Source organism: Micrasema longulum, unplaced genomic scaffold (genome assembly GCF_059751315.1).
Source record: "Micrasema longulum isolate JH-2025_06_02 unplaced genomic scaffold, ASM5975131v1 h1tg002312l, whole genome shotgun sequence".
NCBI classification, from domain to species: domain Eukaryota; kingdom Metazoa; phylum Arthropoda; class Insecta; order Trichoptera; family Brachycentridae; genus Micrasema; species Micrasema longulum.
Window position 1 is genome coordinate 250,054 of NW_028279464.1, and position 23,013 is coordinate 273,066.

The following is a 23,013-nucleotide window of genomic DNA, read 5'->3' on the forward strand; positions in this document are numbered from 1 at the left end:
AATGTCGAGATCCTGAAGTGTGTAAGGCTGAGACATGCATTATCGACAGAATCAAGAAAGGGGTGCTGCGTTGGTTTGGACATGTAGAGCGAATGGACAGCGAAAGAACGGCTAAAAGGATCTACGATGCGAATGTTGATGGATGCAGAAAACGAGAAAGAGATGGCACGATCGAGTCCATCAAATACTTGAAGATGGACATGTCGAAAGTAGGAATAATCGGCGTGCGTGCATGAGGAGATGTATGAATGTAGAGGAAGCGAGGTCTGTATGCCAAGAGTGTTATGGAGACGGCGTGATGGTTTGTTTGTTTGTTTGTTTATTTAATAATAACGATTTGTTCATGGTAACGACTTGTTTGTTAGTGGCCACACTGTGAAGAATTTTCTTGCACATCCGGCGATTGACGTGTTTATTTTCTATGTTATTATCGGTTATCTTAGAATTTTCAAAATAAACGTGTTTTTTTGCGATTTCCTGTTGGCATTATAAATTTAATCTAATTACAATTGTGCGATTAAGATACCACTTTTATTCTCGACTGCTTGATTAATATCCAATAACAAACTTTTTGTTTATTAAATATGCGGCCAGACACAAATATTTATTTTGATATTTTGAAAGAATGATAAAAACGTTATCGATCCAAAATTAAAATACCGTGATCATAAAGCAAGGTGGAGCCCGTACCAGTACCAGTAAGCAGATTATATTTATTATCAGATTATATTACTAGACAATAAAGTTTTCCACATTATCTCAAGAAAAAGGTTATATTATAATACTACTTCTACTATTTTCACGCTATTTTGTTACGCAGAACGAAAGATGGCGTGCTTTCACATTGTGCTCATTTTTTTCATGGGCGAAAGACATCTGTTGACTTTTTGGTGGTTTTAGGTCTAAATTTGTTGCAATAGAGAGATAAAACATTTTTGAGAATAGTATATTTATTTATTTATTTATATACGGCATTTCTGCCATTTACATATATGTGGTATAAAGAATGCTTAAAAATAAAAATATTAAAAAAACGAGTATGAAATATTAATATACTCGTACTGTACACATTATTAACTTCTTGAAATACATATATATTTTAAAGAAATTATACAATAACAATATACATTAATCAATCAAATTATAACTATTCCAACCCAATCTTCTGAAAATGATTTGCTCTTTTTGACAAAAATATGTTGGTCACTTTATTTTTTAAGTTAGGCAGAGATAAACTAAATTAATCAAAATGTGATGCGTATTCATTCCCGGTATTCTGTAATCTAACAATAGGTGAGTTATATTGAGCTACCGTTCGAGAATTTTGACAATAAAATATTGTAGATGTTCTGCTTAATCTAGGTGGTACATAGAATGAAATCAATTTCAGTAGATCAGGGGTATCAGAATATGGAAGTTTACGCATTTACAGGGCTTATAACCTGTCATTGACTGGTTTAAGTGGCCACTTTACACACTGTGTAACATTCACTATTCTGCCTAAATTTAAACATCCGCGTTTCCTCAACTCTTTATACAACACTTTTGTACGCATTAATTTGGAGTTTGCATCCGTTGTGTGGAGCCCACAATACATAACAAACATAGAAAGGATTGAAAATGTTAAACAAAAAAATTTAAAATACCTAGATTATAAAAACAATAAAACGCTTTGTACTTACAGCCAATCTGCCAAACAAAATGGATTTTTTACCCTTGAAAATAGACGCTCTGGATCTGAATTATGCTATTTACATAAATTATTAAATAATAAAGTAGACTCTTTTAACCGACTCTCCGAAATTCCCTTTCGCATGACAATAAATAAGTATTTATTCCATCTGCCAGTCTGTGGCACTAACTATGCACAACACTCTTTCCTATATCGTTCTTGCTCTAACTAAAATGCTTTTTTTTCATCTATTGATATATTTTGCACGCCCCTTAATTTATTTAAAAATAAATTAAGACTCATTATTTCTGGTTCCGATACGATCCCACTTACTATTTGATGATGCTCACACTTACACACACTTACACACACCTGAACACTTACTCTCACACTAATACTCATAAACACACATCTACACTTACTCTTATACAAATACACATAAACACACCCTTTTATTGTAACATAATTTAATAATATGTATGATTCTTGTTTAGAAACTTCGCTGGTCTGTCTTTAAACCGTATTAAAAAAAAATATTATTACATCATTGTCGACTGTTTGTTTCTTTAAATTAAATAAACTCTTCCATCTGTTGACTTTTGTGAAGTAAAAGAGCTAAACCCTTTATCACGTGGGTGAGATTCATCCCGCTGAACCAATTCACCCACTCGGCAACGCCTGAAAACAATTTTCCCATTTTTATACTTCTTCTTTGACCAGGTAGTTAATTCAACAATGTTTTGAGTATGTCCAAATGCTTGCAAACTGGCTGGATTTCTTCCCTAGAGAGTTATTCATATTTAAATTTGTTGCAACAGAGTGGCCACTTAAACCAGCCAACGACAGGTGATAAGCCCTGTAAACGCCTAGACTTCCATATTCCTTTCTCAAAAATGTTTTCCCTCTTTGTTGCAATAAGTTTAAATGTTAATGAGAGCTCAAATAAGTCCTTGAATACGGTTTTGAAATTTAACATACTTAAAAAAAAACAATTTATATCATTTCTTGATTTGAATTTTAACAAAAAGGTTTCCAACTTTTTACTAAACTCTTTATTGTACCATTTTTAATACAATGACAAGTTTTAAACAATTATTTTTTTATACTTACGCACCCACACCCACACACACGCACCCTCTCCCTCATTCATTCCCACACGCACATGTATCCTCTCCCTCATTCATTCACGCATACACACATTCACATACACATGAATACAAAGGTCACACAAATACAATTACTAAACTTCTTTTCTTATATATTATGTGTCATTATATTTACAGTGGATTTTTTTAATTGGCTTTAGTATTGTTAAGATTTTTCTACTTATTTTGTTTATGTAATAGCTGTAAAAATCCCAAATAAAATAAAATAAATGATAAATAGTAAATAAATAAATAAAAATACCAGTTTTTAAATATTTTCCATATTTACACCGGTAAAATTCGAATATGTAATTGCGCAGCAGGATTATACGTCGCGGAACGTAAATATTTTGACATTTAATATTAGGTGTTCACGACTATTGCATTGTGATCGCGAATACGATAAACAATCGTGGTGAGAAATTGTTATCACGTCGCTTGTTAGCACGTCAATAGTTATTTGTGATTGAGCTACTGGGGAATAAAATCTAGCCTTGTCTTCAGAAATTTGCCCATACTCAAATTATTGCCATTTAAAGACAAACCAGACTGATGATTGATGACTCGTCCAGGATTCTGGTTCTACTGTAAACACAAAACTGTATTCTTCATCGTCCCGGACACCCGTTGTATAAATTATTTTGTTTATGAGAAAAACGATGTTTCTTGTTTGATTTGAAATATTTGTTTCTTAGATTTCTATAATAAGATAACATCAAATAACTTAGTTCTTTTTATTTTTTTTTTATTTTTTTATTTTTTTTTATTTTATTTTTTATTTATTAATAAAACATATAAGACATGAATATCATGATATTATATTCCTAGGAGTTGTACGAGAAAACTCATTTGGGACGGTACATAAAAAAAATAGTACATTTCTTGTAACAATACATAGTATACATTTAAACAATAAAAATTTTAACAAATTTTAACAATCTATGAACTTAATATTAAAAAAGGAAAGAAAACATTTAAACAATCTGTGAACTTAATATTAAAGAAGAAAATAAAAACATTCAAACAATCTGTGAACTTAATATTAAAAAAGAAAAGAAAAACATTTAAACATTCTGTGAAATTAATATTAAAAAAGAAAATAAAAACATTTAAACATTCTGTGAACTTAATATTAAAAAAAGAGAAGAAAAACATTTAAACCTAAAACACAATATATAGACTATTCACAGAAAATTGAGCTAAAAACTATCACTTTGAAAAAGATTCAAGAAATAGGTCTTCATTTCTGGTCTTTGAGATTTACCACTCGACATTTCATTTTTAAGGTCATCAGGCAGTTTATTAAATTGTATACGACCAATGTATTCCAGAGACCTTTTGCCGAACTTCGTGGAACAAAATTTAGAAATGTGAAGATTTTTTGCATGTCGTGTATTATAGTTGTGAATTTCATGATTAAATGTAAGTTTTAAATTTGTGTGAGCAGAAAAGTTTATGATGTTTGAAATAGTGTTAGTGATGTCATACAGTGCCATTACCTTGAAAGGAAGTATTTTTGTGTTACGATAAATATCCTTGACATGGGAATCCCATTTCAAACCAAGAATGCTTCTCAGAGCTCGGTTTTGAAGAACTTGAATCTCAGAGATCTGGTTTTTGTTAGCGAAACCCCAAATACAGCATAAATAGGATAGGTGAGAATGTATCATAGCGTAATAGACGGCAAACAAAACAGAGTGAGGAAGCAGACCACGAAGTCTATGCAAAACGCCAGTTACGGGTACTATTTTTGATTTAACATGTTCATATTGGTATTTCCATGAAAGTTAACATATAGTCCTAAGTATTTAGTAACATTGGTCTTTTCAATATAGCCAGTTCCTAGAGAAATATTAATTTTCAAATCCTGTTTGTTCCCAAAAATCATATTTGATGTTTTTTTCATATTCAAACTTAATTTGTTTAATCGCATCCTCATTCATCCTCATGCATCCGCATCATTTTATTTTTGAAACCAACACAGTCATAATACTAACCAAAACATATAGAATAACAACAAATAACAAGACCAATAATGGGTTTCATATACGAACAAACATATAAAAAACAAAACGTACAGTTCGCTAGGGGTGAAAGGAAGGGGGATGGGAAAATAGGGAAGGATGAGAAGAAAAAGAAATAGTAAGTATATATAAAACAATGAAAAAATAAATAAAAATGTAAATGTACACAAACAACATACATACATATACACACACGAAAATGCATATATATATATATATATATATATATAAATATACACATACATACACACATGAACATATAGCTACACATACACTTATGCACATACTTTCACGTACATATATGTAATTAATAATAAAATAATGAACACTAATAAGTGAAATGATAAAAAAATAGTTACTAAACGTCTATATCGCAATTTCGATATATTTTTTAAAACAGTATTTTTTTTCGTAAAAATATCTATCGCGCTAAAATTTTTATCGAGCATACTCGATAAATGTATTAGTAAAATGATAAATGTACCCAAATTTGATTGTTGAAGAGATGTTAAAAAAAGATGATGAGTCTACTATTAAATCTGGGTATTCTAAATTTTATTAGTGATAATAGTTCAGTTTCAGCTTCTTCGTATTAAGCTGTGTTTTTCAATCTTTTTAAATATGCAACCCTTTATTTAAAAAAATACTCATAAATTTTCGTCAGTTTATTAGTTCGAACAAATAGTTTAATGATAATTAATTACATAATAATTTCGCAATACAAATATCTTCTTAATTTTTTTGTAACGTGCTATCTTATATTTCTAAAACAAAACATTAAATAAATATTTATTAACATCATAATTATTTTTTGGTTAAAATACGTTCAATCATCTAAGTCTAGATGTTTCAATAAATTCCAGAGTTGTCTTAAGAAGTTTGCTTCATTGTCATCCAAAGCGTCCATGTCAAATTTAATTTTTTTAATGATTTTCTTTGGCTTTTTGGTTGTGGCATCTTCAAATATCAATTCTGTTGTTTCATAAGTTGATTCCGTAAGCTCAGTTGTCTCATCAGAACCATTAGTTGATTCTGTAAATTCAGTTGTCTCATCAGAACCATTAGTTGACTCTGTAAATTCGGTTGTCTCATCGGTTGCAGAAGTTGATTCGGAATTTTCAGTAGTTTCATTAGAGGCTTCTGTAATTTCAGTTGTTTCATCGGATTCGTCAGCAGATTCTTTTAGTTCAGTTGATTCTGCTGAATCAGTTATTTCATTAGACGATTCTGTAGTTTCGGTCGTCTCATAAGTTGACTCTGTGTCATCAGTAGCAGATTCTGTAGTTTCAGTTGTCTCATTTGTAGATTCCGTTAGATCGGTCTCCGTTGATTCATCATCATCTTCAACTGAGAGTGAAATGTCATCTAAGTCAAAAGTTTCAGTCATTTCTATGTTCAGTGTCTTGTGGATATTTTCATTAACAATGTTTGCTGATTTCATGTATCTAAATTCACAAACCTGCAAAATAAATTATTTATTAACTGATTATTGATTGAAAGCAATTTAATTATGGAAGAGTTTAACATATTATCTCAAATTAGATATTTTGCTCGAGAGACAATAAAATATCTTAAATTAGTGATGGCGAACTTTTTTGAGGAGCAGGTAAATTTTTGTTCATTTTCTTTTTAAGTACTATCTCGAGGGTTGCTGAGTCAGTAGCATCACTTGGAAATAATTAAAAAATAACAACAACAAACCATCACGCCATTTCCCTGTAAGGATAGGCAGAGAGGATAGAACTACACTACACTCTACATTCATACATCTTCTCACGAACGCGCGCCGATTATTCCAACTTTTGACATGTCCATCTTTAAATATTTGTTGGATTTGGTCATGCCATGTCTTTCTCGGTCTTTCTCTATTTCTGCATTCATACACATTCGCATTGTAATTATTCTTAGCCCTTCTTTTGCTGTCTATTTGCTCTATAAGTCCGCTGAGCTCCTTTCTTGATTTTCTCGATAGTGCTTATCTCAGCCATACATAATGTACGGATCTCAACATTTGTGCATCAATCGTTCATAGTTTTGACACACACTCGCCTAAGAGATTGCATTTTGACAGCATTCAGCCTACTTTCCTCCCCGTTTTCCCAAGTCCATACTTCGCTCCTATACATCAGGGTCGGGACCAAAACTCCATGGTAAACTGCTAGTTTTTCCTCTTACAACAAACATTTATTTTCCAAGGTTGATTTAAGTGCACTGTTCACTCTGTTCCCGGCACTCACCCCGCTTTCAATATCTTTCTCAGTCATTCTATACCTAGTCAACATACTTCTTAGATACACAAATTCCTCTACTTGTTTTTTCATAGCTCCATTCACAGTGATTTCACATTTAGTGATACTTTCATTTCTTTCAAAAACCATCACATTTGATTTATCGACATTCATCAGCAAATCGCTTCCCTTGCATACATCGTAGACCTTTGTTACCAAGAATTGCAGTTCCTTTTAACAAGAAGCACGGCATTATCAGCATCCAAAAGACATTTGAATCATCTATTTTTGCTCCCATTCTTAAGCCTTTCATTTCTTTCATGTAGTTATTGATATACACGTTGAACAGCCATGATCACATTGCACATTCCTGCTCGATTACTTTATGAATGTCAAACCATGACGTGTATGATCCATTTACCCTGACACATGCTGTGCAGTCTTTTTACAGAGAAGCAATAACTCGTGTCCGATTTCCGCTCACTCCATACTCCGATAACACCTTCCATAATTTTTATCTGTTAATTCTATCAAACGCTTTTTGCAGATCGTCAAATGCACAGAAAAGCTTTTTGTTTTTAACAAGAAAATAAGTTTATATAAATCAACGCTTGGGTAATTTAAAAAGACTGCGTGGGTCAGTGTCTGACCCGTGGGTTTCGCCATCACTGTTTTAAATCATTAATAATTGTCACAAGACAAACAAAACTAGATTAGTTACTAAATATTTATTTATGTAAAGTCAGAAAAATAAATTTAATATGCAGACCGGTTTCAGAACATGCCTGTTCCTTTGTCAAGGTTAAAAAATAAACTAAAACTAAATATTTTAAATCTCACCAAATAATAAGTATGTATGTAGATATATAAAATACAACACCTGCTTACGTGGGCGCGTGTACATATTTTCAGAAACAAAAAAAAGGATTTGGTAGAAGGATCGGATTGGACGTGTTTTGCTAAATGTCAACATTTGTATACAACCACTTACCAACTTTTCTATGTCTACCGGTTTCGAGACATACTCGTCTCTTTATCAAGACATCAATAAAACTAACATGCGAAACCCACTATACACCTTCACCATAGTTGTTGACAAAAAAAAATGCTTGCGCGCACTGATTAGGTTACGAACAGGTTGGTTGTAGTGGGAGCAAAAGTTGAAAAAAGAGGGAGAGGATGAAAGGAGGGGCGTGAGTTTAATAGGTAAAGGCTGACCACATACGCGTTTTATTCTTCTTTTTTTTTTTTAGTAAGAATACTGATTTGGAACAAAAATCTTTTAGTTGCATCAAGTAAGACTTGCAACTTTTACCGTACTTGTAACGTAATGCTTTTTTTTTGGAACTCTAGTCTATACTCGGTCCAAACGAAATGCCGATTAATCAACTCTTATATAATGAAAGTTCTCCTATATGGGTGCGAATCTTGGCACCTTACTCAGAACACCAAACTTCTGGGTTTCGAGAGTAAGTGCTTGAGGGGAGTATTGGTTCAATGTTATAACAACATCGAAGTCCGAGAACGGACGCAGCAGGACCTCCTATAATAAGCGTCTTGAGGATGCGGTGGCGAACTTGGCTTGGACACGTGCTGTGCATGCCTCAGGAGAGTGTTAGGTTAACCTCGCGAAGTCGGTAAGTGGTTATATACAAATAGTTAAAAGAAAAGAAAAGTCGGTAAGTGGTTATATACAAATAGTTAAAAGCATTTAGTAAAATGTTTGTACACAAAGGTCATGCTGTAAATATTAATAATAATTGTTTTTCTATTCCGTATCATCCTTACGCATTAAAAAAAAAAATACTTGTCAAATAATGTCACGTAAGTAACCAAAACCATGTTACATGAGTTACTTTTAATCTAATTTTTAATTTATTTTGAAATTTTTTTTTATCGTTATTAAAATGAACAAGAATCTCATAAAGTTCTAGTTATTTTTTTATCTTACTCGTTTAATTAAAACACAGTTTTAACACTGTAGCTCAATCACACATAACAATTTCTCACCTAATTGTTTATCGTATTCGCGATCACAATGGAAAATCCGTGAACACCTAATATTAAATGTCAAAATATTTACGTTTTGCGACGTATAATCCTGCTGCGCAATCACATATTTGAATTTCACCGGCGTAAATATAGAAAATATTCCAAAACGGCTATTTTTATTAATTTATTTATCATGCTATTTATTGCATTTAGCCGGCAGCTAGCAAGCCAAATGTCGAGAAAAGAAGTCACCATGGTAATTGTAATTTAATATTAACTTTTTTGTATTAGATACTCCTTACTTTTTTGCAAATGCAATATGTTGTATTACTTTTTATAGTAAACACCGATTTTTCGCCAGTGAACTTTATTTATTTACGAGAAGAACAAAAAAACAAACCGACACGAGCGTTGACTTAGAGATTACACTCGCGTTGACTTATGACTGCGATAGCTGAAGCATGTTTATTATTGTTCATTGTGATCGCCCAAATGCTTAGCATGTTTTTGAGCACATCGATAGTTATATGTGATTGAGCTACTGTGCATAGAACTTTTTGTCGCATAATGTGTCGTGAGTTACTCAAGCGAAATAAATATTTTTTTAAATATTTGGTTACCTGACTTGAATTTTTGGTTTACTGAATCGTTTCCTTAATCAATTATTCTTACTGGATGTCGAAAATAAAATATAAAAAATAAGGAATAATTAAAAAAAATATATTTATAGATGACAACCATGAAGTTTCGCATAAATAAATTGTCTATGTTTTTATGAATGTATGTATGTGTATGCGCATGGGTGTATGTACGTGTGTGTGTATGTACATGTGTATATATGTGTAATGTATATATATATATATATATATATATATGTGTGTATATTTCTGTATCAAAATAATATTATAAGTTTATATTTTGTTTGTCTGTGCTCTATATTAATTTGTTAACTATTATAATATATTAAAATGTAATTGTCTAGCTTGGAACGGGGTATGTACCCTTGTTAGCTGGGCAAAGTGAACATCGAATTGTATTTTGATGAAGAGTGTAAATAAATAAATAAATGTACAATGGTATGTGTAAATAAAAATAAATATTTTTTTTACATAACATAGATAAATCACATTGAACATGACATAATGAACAACTTTAGCCCTACGGGAAATTGGATTCAAAAAATGTTTTCTTACGCGCGGTAAAATTTTGTTTAGTTAAATTGATTAAATTGTACATCAAAGTTTCTTGAAAATGAACGAAAAACTAATAAAAAATATTTTTATTAAAACGCTCTACTTCGAACGACGTCACTGGTTCTTATGAACCAACCAATGATATGTGAGCTGTGAAGGATATCCGGGTTTCTTACCGTAAACGAATCAATCGGAAGAACCGACAGAGAAGAACCTCTGACGTCACACGCGGAGTTATTTCAGAAATAAAAAAAAATGAAAAATCATAGCGCTTATAAAACGATATTTAATAATAAAAAAAAAAATTGGCTTAGTTTCATAGTCTATTAACAAATAAACAATTCAAACACTGAACTTCCTTATTGTGGAGTTAAATGTAACGTGGATTACCATAGAATTACATAGTGTACTTCTGGGGGTGCAATACAAGGGCGTAGAAGCAAAAAGGTTAACTAAATTATGATAGTATGAAGAAGACGAAAAGATGACGATATTTTCCAATTGCCCTGGTAATAAAGAGGCAGTTAAAAGGTTGGATTTGCTGAGATGTTGAGGAACTTACTTTGAGGACTGGGTTGAACCAAAGACCCTCGAGACATTCATGTAATACTGGAACTTGGTCTATGCACACATAGAAGGTAGAATAATTATCTGGATTGGCAAGAACTGTGATCTCTCCATTTTTCGGTACTGGACATTTGATATCGGGAAGTGGTATGACTCCTGAATAAACTGCAGATACAACAAGCAGCAATGCAAAATACTCTGTAAAAAAGGATTTTTATAGAAACATTAGCAATTTAGAAATTATGTTGCAGAAGGGCAAAAAGGATTATATACGTTGTCTTCATCGGTAAATATGGAGACGGTATAAAGTAAAATCAACATTTTTTCTTCGCAGTCTCAATCCTAGGGATTGGTTTGCAGCAAAGTCCTGCACCTCATTCTCCATTGGTCTCTATTTTCTGCAGCCCTCTTCAGCTCGACATATGAGGCGCAGTTTAAATCTTCGCACACTTGCTCCAAATATTCCCGTCGGGGGCGCCCTCTTTGTCCCCTAAGCCATTTCCTCTATGATGTTGTGCAGGAGATCCTCATGGCGCATAATGTGGCCGATCCATCGGGCTCGCCTCTCTGAGATGGTTTTGATTAGGTGCCTTCCTTCTTCGATTCTGTTGAGAACCTCGTCATTAGTGATGTGGTCGCACCACATCTCAAAGGCCTCTAGACTTTTTTAAATCGACATTTATGTACGAAAATATGTACATTTGTATCAAAATTTAAAATACCTTCACTGGTAACCTGTATCTGAACATATTTCATCATCGTCATTCCCTTTCCGCACCTAATGGTGCATAGGACACTGCATTGGTGCACCAATCGCAGCGTATCTTTATCATTTTTGTTACATGAAGGAAAAGATGATCAGTCTCACGCTTCAGGTACCAGTCCAGGGACTATGAAATATTTTTAGTGTAAAATTACCCTTTTTTATTATTTTTTTAATTAATAAATTTCATAAATGGTACATGTTTTTTTTTATTCTATACAAATCTACTATTATACATCTAGTAAAAGATATAGCTGTAACTCTCCAATAAAAGTGACTTAACTCTTGTGCTTGGAGAGTGACTTACACTGTTATAGTTATTTATTTATTCGTTTATATAATTTTGAATACACGAGTGCATGAGAAAAAAACGTGGACTAGAAAAAGAGAAACAGAGTATTTTCCAATGTTTGTAGACAAGATTGAAATTTATTCCCCAGCGAATACTCTTCAGGACTTATGACCTGTCGCTGAATAGTTCTAGTGGCTATTATAGATAGATTGAAGTATAGGGAAGAAAAAAACGACTTAAGTAGTTGCAACACGTGATTTTCCACAAAACTGACGCTTCATAACGAATTTAAAATCACGTTCATTTTTATGCTTAGCAATAATTCTTACCTCTCATCTGGTTCATTTTGGTCCTCACTCAATAGATTTATAAACAGAACTAAAATCCACATGTGACAATGAAAGCGTTTTATATAAAAAACATATGTTTCCATGTAATGTTTCCGTTTAATATGCCAACATTATACAATTAGATGCTTAATTACGATTCCATTATTATTCTTCTGATTGTAACATTTCGTTAGAATTTCTGGCAACAATTGAGATGTATAAACTCAATAAGTGCAGTTCCTAAAATTATATTCAGAAATTTTTTCGCCATAAATATTGAAGATAGCTGAATAATACTTTTTTTTTAATGCACTTGTATTATTTTTTGACAAAACATTCTTATTTGGATATTTACTAACACCGATTTTCAACGCTTTTATTTAGAATCATTTGATTTTTGAATTTCAAAAGTCAAAACACAGATTTCTTATTGACAAGGTTTTCATTAAATTTTACTGATCATTTATTCATTACAAATATTTAATATCCAGCGAGCTATTTACAATTTGATGAAAATGCCCCCAGACGAGTGTTTAGGTAAATTATAAAGACGAAAATGTGTTTTTCTTAAATCATCATCTGTGGCGCTACAGCCCGTTCTGGGCCCTGGCCTCCTCCAGAATTTGTCTCCATTCCTTCCACCCTGCGGCTCTTCTCCAGCTCGTCGGGTCAGGCCAATTGCTCTAATGCCACTTTCCACATTACCCAGCCATCTTAATTTTGGTCTGCCTCTGCTTCATCTGTCTTCCGGAGTGGTATAAGGATTATTTTCAGTATAACCAATTTACACCAAAAAACACTGGTAAAGAAGTTTGCGTCCCCTTTAATCGCATGTAATTTATGCATTTTTTGTAAATACTTTGTATATTACGGTAATGATAGAGGGGAAAGTGTATTTTAGTATTTGCATGTTGGTCTAGTGAGTGTCCTGACGAAGAGACGGGTACGTCTCGGAACCGGTAGACATAAAAAGTCGGTAAGTGGGTATATACTAATATTTGCTAATATTAGATAATATTTAATCACCGAGTAACATTTATTACCCTGCCAATGCTTGAACATCCAAATTTGTTCAACTATTCCGTCTGCTGATTTTTGTGGACTAAAATCAGTTCAGACTTTTGCTCCACGTTCATCTTACCGTTACGTAATAAGTATTATCCAAACAACCTGAAGTTAGAGTACCCTATGAAATTGTGATGATGAAATCATGAGACTTTATAACATATTTAAAAGGAACGGCTTAAATATTTAATTAAACACGGTCCGAGAACCATAATGGTTATCGAGAAATGAATATTTTTTTTTTTGAATAACGTGCCTTATTATAAACATATTATATCACGAATGGAAGGAATACTATGAAAATCTAAACTTTCTGGGTATTTACAGGACTTATGAACTGTCAACAGTAAACAGGAAGAAATCAGGAGAAGAATAATGGCTGCCAACCGTTGCTACTACACGCATCAAAAAAAATTACTCCAAATTAGTACGAAATAATACTAAAATAATACTGTACAAAACTCTGATTAAACCTATCCTTACTATGCCTTTAAACCTGAGCAAAGAGTATTTAGAAAGTTATTGCAGCTTTCGAAAGAAGAATCCTCAGAGTTATCTATGGCCCTGTGAGAGAAAGTAGCCATTGGCGTCGTCGCTACAATAGAGAGCCATACGATATTTACCGAGCGTTCAATGTAATCAACTCCATCAAGGTGGGACGTTTGAGGTGGGCTGGCCATATAATTAGAATGGACGACGAAAACCCCATAAAACGCCCAACTCTCTCTGTGCCACAAGGACGACGAAGACCAGAAAGACCCAAAATGCGATAGATGGACTGCATCAGTGCAGATATGGCAATGTTGGAAGGGAGGAACTGGAGAGGAAGAGCAGCAGACCGGCAAGAGTGGAGGAGACTCCTGGATTCAGCCAAGGCCCACCTAGGGCTGTCGAGCTTATTATGATGATGATGATGACCCGTCATTAGCTGGTTTCATTCTGCCTACAGCCCTGCAAATACCCAGACTTCCAAATTCAATGAAATGTTTATCTGTGTATAAATTATTCATGTTCTTAATCATGTATGATACTCGTATGTTTATGTTATGTAGCAAAAATGAATTCAGGATTGGTCAATTAAGTTATAAAAATCACTTCTGTTCCATTTTATTTCGTCACCATTAACCTGCTCTTCTTATAATTTCTTGCATAATGTTTCATATGTTTTATTACTATTTAACAGACCCTACTACTCGTATTATATTATATATGTAAAAAAACTAAATATGCTGGATTTATGTATTTCTTTTTATTGTTATTTATTTATATAATTTATGTTTTTTTTAAAAATTAAAATGAAGCAAAAAGTTGAATAACTCCCTAGGGAGTGAAACCTAGTACTTGACTATTTTTGGTCCAAGGAAACATGACCACATCTCTGATTATCTTGGGCAACTGAAACGGCTCAAAATTGGACGGCGGAGAGACTTTCACTCCATCTTACTTCTGTTCACTGTACTTCATAATCCTTTCACACCTATATGCCTCCGTGAAAAATTTCAACGCTTATCAGTTCATGGTTTACCCCTTCGTTCTAATCCTCAAAGCACCCTCTTAATACCCATCCACAATTCCTCTTTCTTCTCTAATTCATATAGTGTCTATGCGGCTCGACCGTGGTATCATATCTCATCCACTATCAAAGATATTTCTACCGTATTTAAATCACTTCTGTACATTCCGTACATTAAATCACTTCTGAAAAAACTTTTTTTTACTTGATCTATTCTCCTTTCCTCTTTTCGCTTTGTTCCCTTTCCCCATTGAATACTAGTATTGATTTGAGATACGTTTTATACAAATATTGTTTTTTCTAGTTTTGTATACCTTCAATTAATTTATTTATTGAATTCGTTTTGAAACTACATTCTTTTTATATTTTTAAAGGTGGAGGGCAGCGCTTTACAAGCTCCTGACGTTATTGCGACCTATGAAGATCTGTTGAAACGGGTTCCCGTGAATAGTTCTCGCCCTCCAAGCCAAGGTCTCTTAGCCTGGCTGTTGTGTGGAAAGCGACAGTTCTCATTTTGGTAAATCTCCCCCTCCAAGCCCAGATCAGTAAAGTATTAGGAAGAGGGCGAGCTCTTCAGGTTTAACCAGTGGTCCCCCGAGGGTGAGGTTTCTTTCATGATATACACAAATACTCAATAAATAACAGCTTTTTTATTTTTTTTTATTTCTTCAATGTAGGTATAATTTACACGTTTATTGAAAAGAACACAAAGAGATAGTCAGGTTTCAATAAATAACTACACATTCTAAAAACATCAAACAAATTAACATATTATAACAGAGATAAAAAACATTTAAGAGAAGGTAATATAGACGTCTAGGCATCTACAAGGCTTATGACCTGTCAATGGCTGGTTTAAGTGGCCACTTTACACACTTTGTAACATTCACCATTCTGCCCATATTTGAACATCTTTATTCCTTCAATTCTTTCATCCGTTGATGTTTGTGAAGTTAAAGAGTTGAAACCTTTATTTATGCTAGTGAGATTCATCTAATTGAATTATTTCACCTACATACTAGGCAACGCCTAAAAAAGTTATATTTTCAATTTCTGTACTTCTCCATGGACTAGGTGGATTTATCAACAATATTTTGAGTTTGTCCAAACTTTTGTAGACATGGACTGGATTCAACTCCCTGGGGAGCTGTTTATATTTAGTTCTCTTAAATGTTTTTCATCTCTGTTGTAATATGTTAATATAAACAGCTCCCCAGGGAGTTGAATTCAGGATTTGTATACAACAATTTGGACAAACTCAAAATATTGTTGATCAAACAAATTAACACAAATAAAATAATATTTTCAGTTCCATATACTGCTATCTTCCATGTACTCATTTAATCTATGTTTGTTTCATTTAGTCCATGTAATTAAGTACATGTTTGTTTGGAAGAAATCGCCATTCGGATATAAGTCCGCCAAACTGTTGATAGCTAATTTTTATTTAAATTTAAGATATTTCGTAAATTAAATTGGTTTTCCTCGTATTTTTCCATCCAAAATAAAACAAATGTTGAATAAGAAATTCAACCATGAACGAAACAATGCATAAACATGTTACCAAACACATATTGATCATTGTGATCGGATGCTAATTACAAATTGAAATTACTTTTATTTATTGCGAGGAAACAAAAGGAAACGTGGTTGTCTTTCCCAGTCACTTGGTAAAATTGTCAATATAAACTATACCGTACGAAAGAGATGGAGCATTTTGCAAAACAATTCGGTGTGCCCTTGGTCGTTTTTCTTGTACGTCAAATTTGATAGTCTTGACAGAGAGAACCTCTATCTCCAGTATTTTGAGTTAGTCCAAATATTTTTTTTCAATATAGGTTTAAATTAAGGAATGATGACTATTGTCCATGCGATGATATTTCTTCACAGAGTATAGAACATCTGTTATTTCAGTGCCCATTTTTCAGTTTGAAACGCCATAATCTTGAAGCAGAATGCAGGAAAGATGGAATATCCCTAACAGATATCCACACTGTAGTTAAAAGTAGTTATCACGCGCCATTGTTCTTGAACTTTGCAACAATGGTGATTGGACTCATAAAGGTAATAAACCAAAATCAGTGATCAAACATCCCATTTCCAAAACAAGCAAAAACGATTTTTTCCGAGTACCTTAGCCTTGTACATGACACGTAAGCTTACTAAATACAGGGGTCCAAATATATATATATATATAAAAATATATTTTTCCAAATTTATTATTTTACAATTGTATTTATTTTTTACTAGTGTTTACCCGCGCCGCCACTCACGCTGTATTAGGTAGAAATTATTAAGGTAATTAATTAGTTGCATCGTTTATCAATAAGGCTTTTCATTTATCAATAAGAATTTTCCCGGTGGAATGATACATTTTATCGGGATTGAAAGTAGCTTGGTCTCCTAACTACGAACTACGTTTTCTACGAACGATAGAGAAACTAAAAAACTAACGCTAAACTACGCTTCTCCTATTTGGTATCCATTCTACAGGACTCATATTGACCATATCGAGTCTGTCCAACACCGTTTTCTAAGAAAAGTGGCATGGTTGCTCGGATTACAAAGGGGTAATTATTCTTATTTTGAAATAGAGCAATCTCTTAATCTGTCTTCATTGGAGAGACGTAAAACTGTGATGGACCTTATATGCATTTTCAAAATACTTAATGCTTAAAGTGATGTCCCATCTCTGTTGCAATCAATTTCTTTTCATGTTCCCAACCGTGTCACCAGAACTCAAAATCTGCTATTTATAAAATATTCTAAGAGCAACTTTGGTTTTTATGCCCCAATGTCCAGAATGTGTAGATTAGTCAATTCATCACACGACTTGACAAAAGAACTAAATATTCTCTAGTGAAATTTTTGCTCAAGATCAGCAGCAAATAGCTGTCTTCCTAATCAGTTCGTCGATTACGAGGATTGTGATCAGCATGCTCCAGGACGAGTCTCTTCCATCATTCTCGGTCCTCCGCGATTTAAGTTGACTCGTCCTAATAATTAAAGAAATATAAAAAAACTTTCTCATTTTGTGGGGTCATAGTACATTAATCGATGACACATAAACATGCTAAAAAGTTTCACCTAAAATTTAGATTAACGACGCCAAGAAGAAACTCAGCGTTTTCTATTGCATACGATACATTATATTCTGCAAGACTAACAGTATGTACATTAAACATCCGTCTACATAAGGCCAACGTCCTGCAGTACCTTCACTTTATTACATACTTCATTTCCGCCATAAAAACATAAAGAGCGAAAAACCGCGGTAAATTATAAGGCCGCAGTGCGTGGTAACGCGCAGTCAACCCAAGGAAGTCAGCCCAAATAGTCCGCCCAACCAAGTCAGCTCAACGCTGTTACTCAGTTCCAACATGTAGTCCAGTCACTTCAACTCATCGCCGTCATTACTCTTGTGTTCCGTAAGAGTTCTGCATATTTATTTGCCATGTAATAAATACATCCAAGAACAATACCAATCTTTAACCGGGGTAGGAGCTTCAACCCCCAACAACCGAATCCCTACTGTTTTATATAACATATTTTTTGTTTATTAATAGTTCTTTTTTTAACGTTTTAGTAATTTTTTGTTACATGTATCAATGCGGACAGGCGCCGTGGTGCAGTTGGTTAGACGGCCAACTGTGAAAGTGGCGTCGCGGGTTCGATTCCCGCCAGTTGCAAGAAAGAAATCCAAGACAGATTTTTTCTCAATTGGTCTGGGTGTTGTGGCGTATTTTTCGTTACCTCCTTCCATTTCCTCTCTTTCCCACGTGCTGACAAGCCTAAAAAAAAAAAAAAAAATCAATATATTTTTTATACCAAAAAAATCACACAAAGGCATGCCTGTGTATATATATACTAAATCTAGAGTATATTACGAAATAAACATAAATCGTTCATTTAGATTCCAGTCATACAAAAGCTGCTAGTGGCAAAACTATGTAAAATTATTTTTGTCTCTCAGTAAATAATAAGCATTCACTACTGGTTTCATTAGAGTTAAACATATTGAGAAAAGTTATGATTTTTAAAATAGATTATTATTGCGGTTTAATACACAAAAGTACGTCAGCTTTTTCAAATTTTAAAGATTACTTGCTATACTTGTTATTCCTTCTTTATTTTTTCTCTTTTCTCTGCTGCATTGACACGTTTTTATACTTTTAAACTACTTTTAATTACTTATATCATATATGTAAATAAAATCAGTATATTGCTGCTCTTACTATAATGTGTCATTAATTTTGAAGATGTTTTTTAAATTGACCTAAATTTAATGTCTTATATTTCACTTAAAAATTCTTCTCATCGTTTCTTTGAATCCCTTAAAATAAATTTGTGTATATTTATGTTTTTCCTTTTTTTAAAAAAAATTTATTACTATTTTATTTTATTTTTACATCTGAGCATGTTTTTCATTCTTTATTTCAATTCTTAATTTTTAATTACTCTTACAAATTTTCTTCATTTTTAATATTATTTCCATTTGTAAATACTCACTACAAACTACAAACTTTAAAATATCTTTTTTTCACTTAAATTTTAATTTTTAAACATCTTTCAATTATGTTTTTCTTTTTCCTTCTGCTTTTTATACTTTCATGATTAACCTTACATATAATTGCTTTATAATATGAGAACTTCACTGGTTCATTAGAATTAAGTCTAATTGTGTAAAATATTAAACTTTGTAACTGTACTGTATGTTTCCTGAATAAAAGAAAATAAAACAATAAAATTAAAATCTTTAAAAGAGTTATATTAATAGTTTGTTTTTACTGAATTAACTTTAACAATATTACACTAGAAACGGCAAATAAAATACAAAGAGCAGGTATAATGGGATCTTAAATAGGAATCATTTAATATTGAATATAATTATTATGTTAATTTAATTTTACACCCAAAATAATGCATACGCTGATTTTATTTAACAAGTCCGATCATTCTGTTTTTTTTTAAATATTTTTTTTTATACGCCTCCACTCGTTTGCGAGTGATTTTGGCTCTTAAAAACAAGAATAAGAAATTTAAAGAATATACGCTTCAGTGAACGACAAAAAAAACCAATACCCACGAAAAAATATAATATAATGTGAGGTAGTAAAAATCAGTATGAAATAGTTATGTGACAATAAAATATTATTACCGTCTAAATTAAACGTAAACATAAAATGCAATTTTGGGCCAAAAGTAAAGAGGGACATTCAATTAGACTTAGTATTTAAATTTTGTAAATAATATTTAACAAATTCAAATATTTTTGTTATTTGTCCTTAAGAATTTAGTCAGAAGTAAATAAGTATCCATATTATTCTGGGCGAGTAAACATTTTACGTTAAGAGGGAACGTATTATATTCTTCACATATATTTTGAAGGAATTCGCTTCTTTCGTAGAGCGGACAGTCAAAAAACAGATGATCTAATGTCTCATCGTCATTTTCACAAAGACACATTGCCGAAGTAAAGACACCTATTCTCGATAAATGCGAGGCAACGAGACAATGTCCTATTCTCATTCTTGATATTAAAGAGATGTTCAATTTTGATTGCTTTTCGATTTCAGATCATTCTGGTTAAAGGTGCCTAAAAGCTAATAATCAAAGAAACGAATTAAATTATTTCTGGGTCTACGTGAGAGAACATTGAGTTATTCGTTGGACAGTAGTCGGAACATCCAATAAACCAAAAATGCAGATAAAATCTACGTCAAATTGCCGTTCTTAAAGTAATTTCTTCCTAATTTGCAAGAAATTTCTCTCATATGTTTATGTTGAACAGAGTCAATGCGATTTATATTAAAACATATAATAGGTGTATGTCACTACTTCTGTCACCATTTTTTTTCCGCATCTAATGGTGCAAAAGGCACTGCATTGGTACACTAATATAAACCTTAAGCTGAGACAACGAATGGTCAAATGTTATATTTATGGTCTGTCGAACTGGACTGTATAGAGGCTTCGGCTCTTAAAGTTAATATTATAAACCGCCTTGAAGCGTTTGAAATGTGGATCCACCGTAGAATGTTAAGAATATCTTAGACCGATATGATAACCAACAATAAAGTATTACGTAGAGCCAATACTAATAGAGAACTATTCACCACCGTTAAGCTCCGTAAGATATATTTTGGCTATGTGTTGAGAGGTGATAAATATGCGATACTTCAGCTTGTCATGAATGGAAAGATCGAGGGACGTTCAGGGGTCGGAAGAAAACAGCTTTCCTTGCTTCGAAACATCCAAGTATGGACCAGAATTAGAACTGTGGAGAGCTGTTTCGCACTGCTCAGGAGAGGGAAGCTTTCTTCAAAAGATGAAGATCTGGTACTAACTGCAGCGTAAAACATAAAAGAACAGTCTGATAAATGATGTTAATAAAATAAGCCTTTATGTTTAAAACAAACGCTGATTTCATTCTACCAATTACACTTTAAAAAAAAAGAAAGACATGACAATTTAGTTGGATTTTCCCATAAACTATAACCAATATTCACACCAGCTTTTAAATTATTATTTAAATACTACTTGTATACAAGGACCTTCAGTCTTCATAATCTTCGAATTCATTTGTTTGATTACATTTATTTATTTATTTATTAATATATATGTACATTACAAAATGGAATATCTTAATTCATACATATAGAAATAATTAAAATAAAAAGGTAAAATTAGGCATATATAAAAAAAACGCATTAGTATACATAATATCCAAAGAATAATATGTTAAAAAAGTAAGAGAATCTTGTAACGAAAAACTCCCTCAGAGACGTGAAAAATGTCAATGTCCAAAGTGATATTGTTCAACATAGAGAAAGCCCTTCCAACAGGCATAACCATTGGCATGTTGGTCCTGTATATTGAAATGTGAAACAGTCTATGCTGACGCTGTCTAAGGTATTTACCAGGAACATAAAAGCCAATGCTCCGCATAATTTCAGGGTTGTCAATAATACCGCGCAACAATCGAAAGAAGTGCGTTGGCAAATACACATTCCTTCTAGTCTTCAAACCAAGCATACCCTGGAGGAACTCAGTGGGATAAAGCCATGGATAATATCCGCACTCCCTCATGTAGAGAAACCGAAGAAATTTCTTCTGAACCCTCTCCACCATAAGAGAGTACTTCAACTCACGCGGTCCCCAAATCATCGAGCCACTCTCGAGTCTGCTTCGCACCAACGAGTTATAAAGAACTCTCAGTACTCGTGTACTACCAAAAACCCTGGCAGTACGCAAGACGAATCCTAACATCTTCAATGGACTACTACAAACTGTTTCGATTTGATCGTGATAATGTCCTAACAATAAAAAAACAATTATCTGAATTTTAGTTGTAAAAAAATAAATAAATAGAGTTAAATCAGTGTTTAATTAAATTCAACAAAATAAATGCCCACGACAGAAAAACTACTATGGTGACAGAACAATGGGTAGTGTAGTACCAAAACTGTACAATTCAATACCAGCCAAAAATCGCGAAGAAAAAAACCTAATAATAACAGCAAGAGAAACTTAAGTGTATAAATATATCTTATTCTTTAATTATTATTAAACTATGTACTTACTTATAAATTAAAAAAAAAAAAATGTAATGTAACCCGCAGACAAGCTTCGGCTTTGCGGGAACAAAAATACAATTTTGTATGTTATTTACTTGTTAAAATGAATAAAACTTAATAAATAAAAAAAAAAATTAGTGAATAAGACGACCAGTATTACGCCTTAGATGCTAGGCCGGGTAGATACTAAGAAATATTTCAGTGTAAATATGTTATCGATTTGGAAATACTTCGATTTCTTGGTATCATTTGGACGTAAACACCACAAACTTACTTCCACGAACAATTTGTGTTAAGTACGATGATAATTTTATTTTTAAATGAACAGCAGTTCTGATGTGTGCAAATTCAGATAGAATATTACATTTTTACGTCAATCATAAGCTTATTGAATCAAGTGACTCATTCGTAATTGAATTGTAATTCATATGATGACGGATTTGTAGAGTCGATTCCTAGAAAATGACGTGAAATGGTGTAGAAATGATGCAAACAATTGCGTATTTACGCAAAACAGGTAAAAAGGTAGAATATATGAGTAGATACGAGTATGTGCATCCATTAATGATTAAATTATTGATTTTTATACGCAAGATGCGACGGCAATTTTTTTCTCATCAAATAAACAACCTTCTCAGAATAATAAATCTATT

At 32.6% G+C, this 23,013-nt stretch overlaps 1 protein-coding gene across 1 annotated transcript; it reads right to left on the reverse strand.

The window, feature by feature from the left end:
- Positions 1–5,493: 5,493 nt before the first annotated feature.
- LOC148272510 (uncharacterized) lies at positions 5,494–12,321 on the reverse strand. Its single transcript, XM_088239954.1, has 3 exons — positions 12,206–12,321; positions 10,817–11,019; positions 5,494–6,300 (listed from the first exon to the last, which is right to left on the reverse strand). The coding sequence occupies exons 1-3, from the start codon at positions 12,219–12,221 to the stop codon at positions 5,668–5,670; spliced, it is 852 nt and encodes a 283-aa protein (XP_088096080.1). The 5' UTR covers positions 12,222–12,321; the 3' UTR covers positions 5,494–5,667.
- Between the last annotated feature and the right edge of the window lie 10,692 nt (positions 12,322–23,013).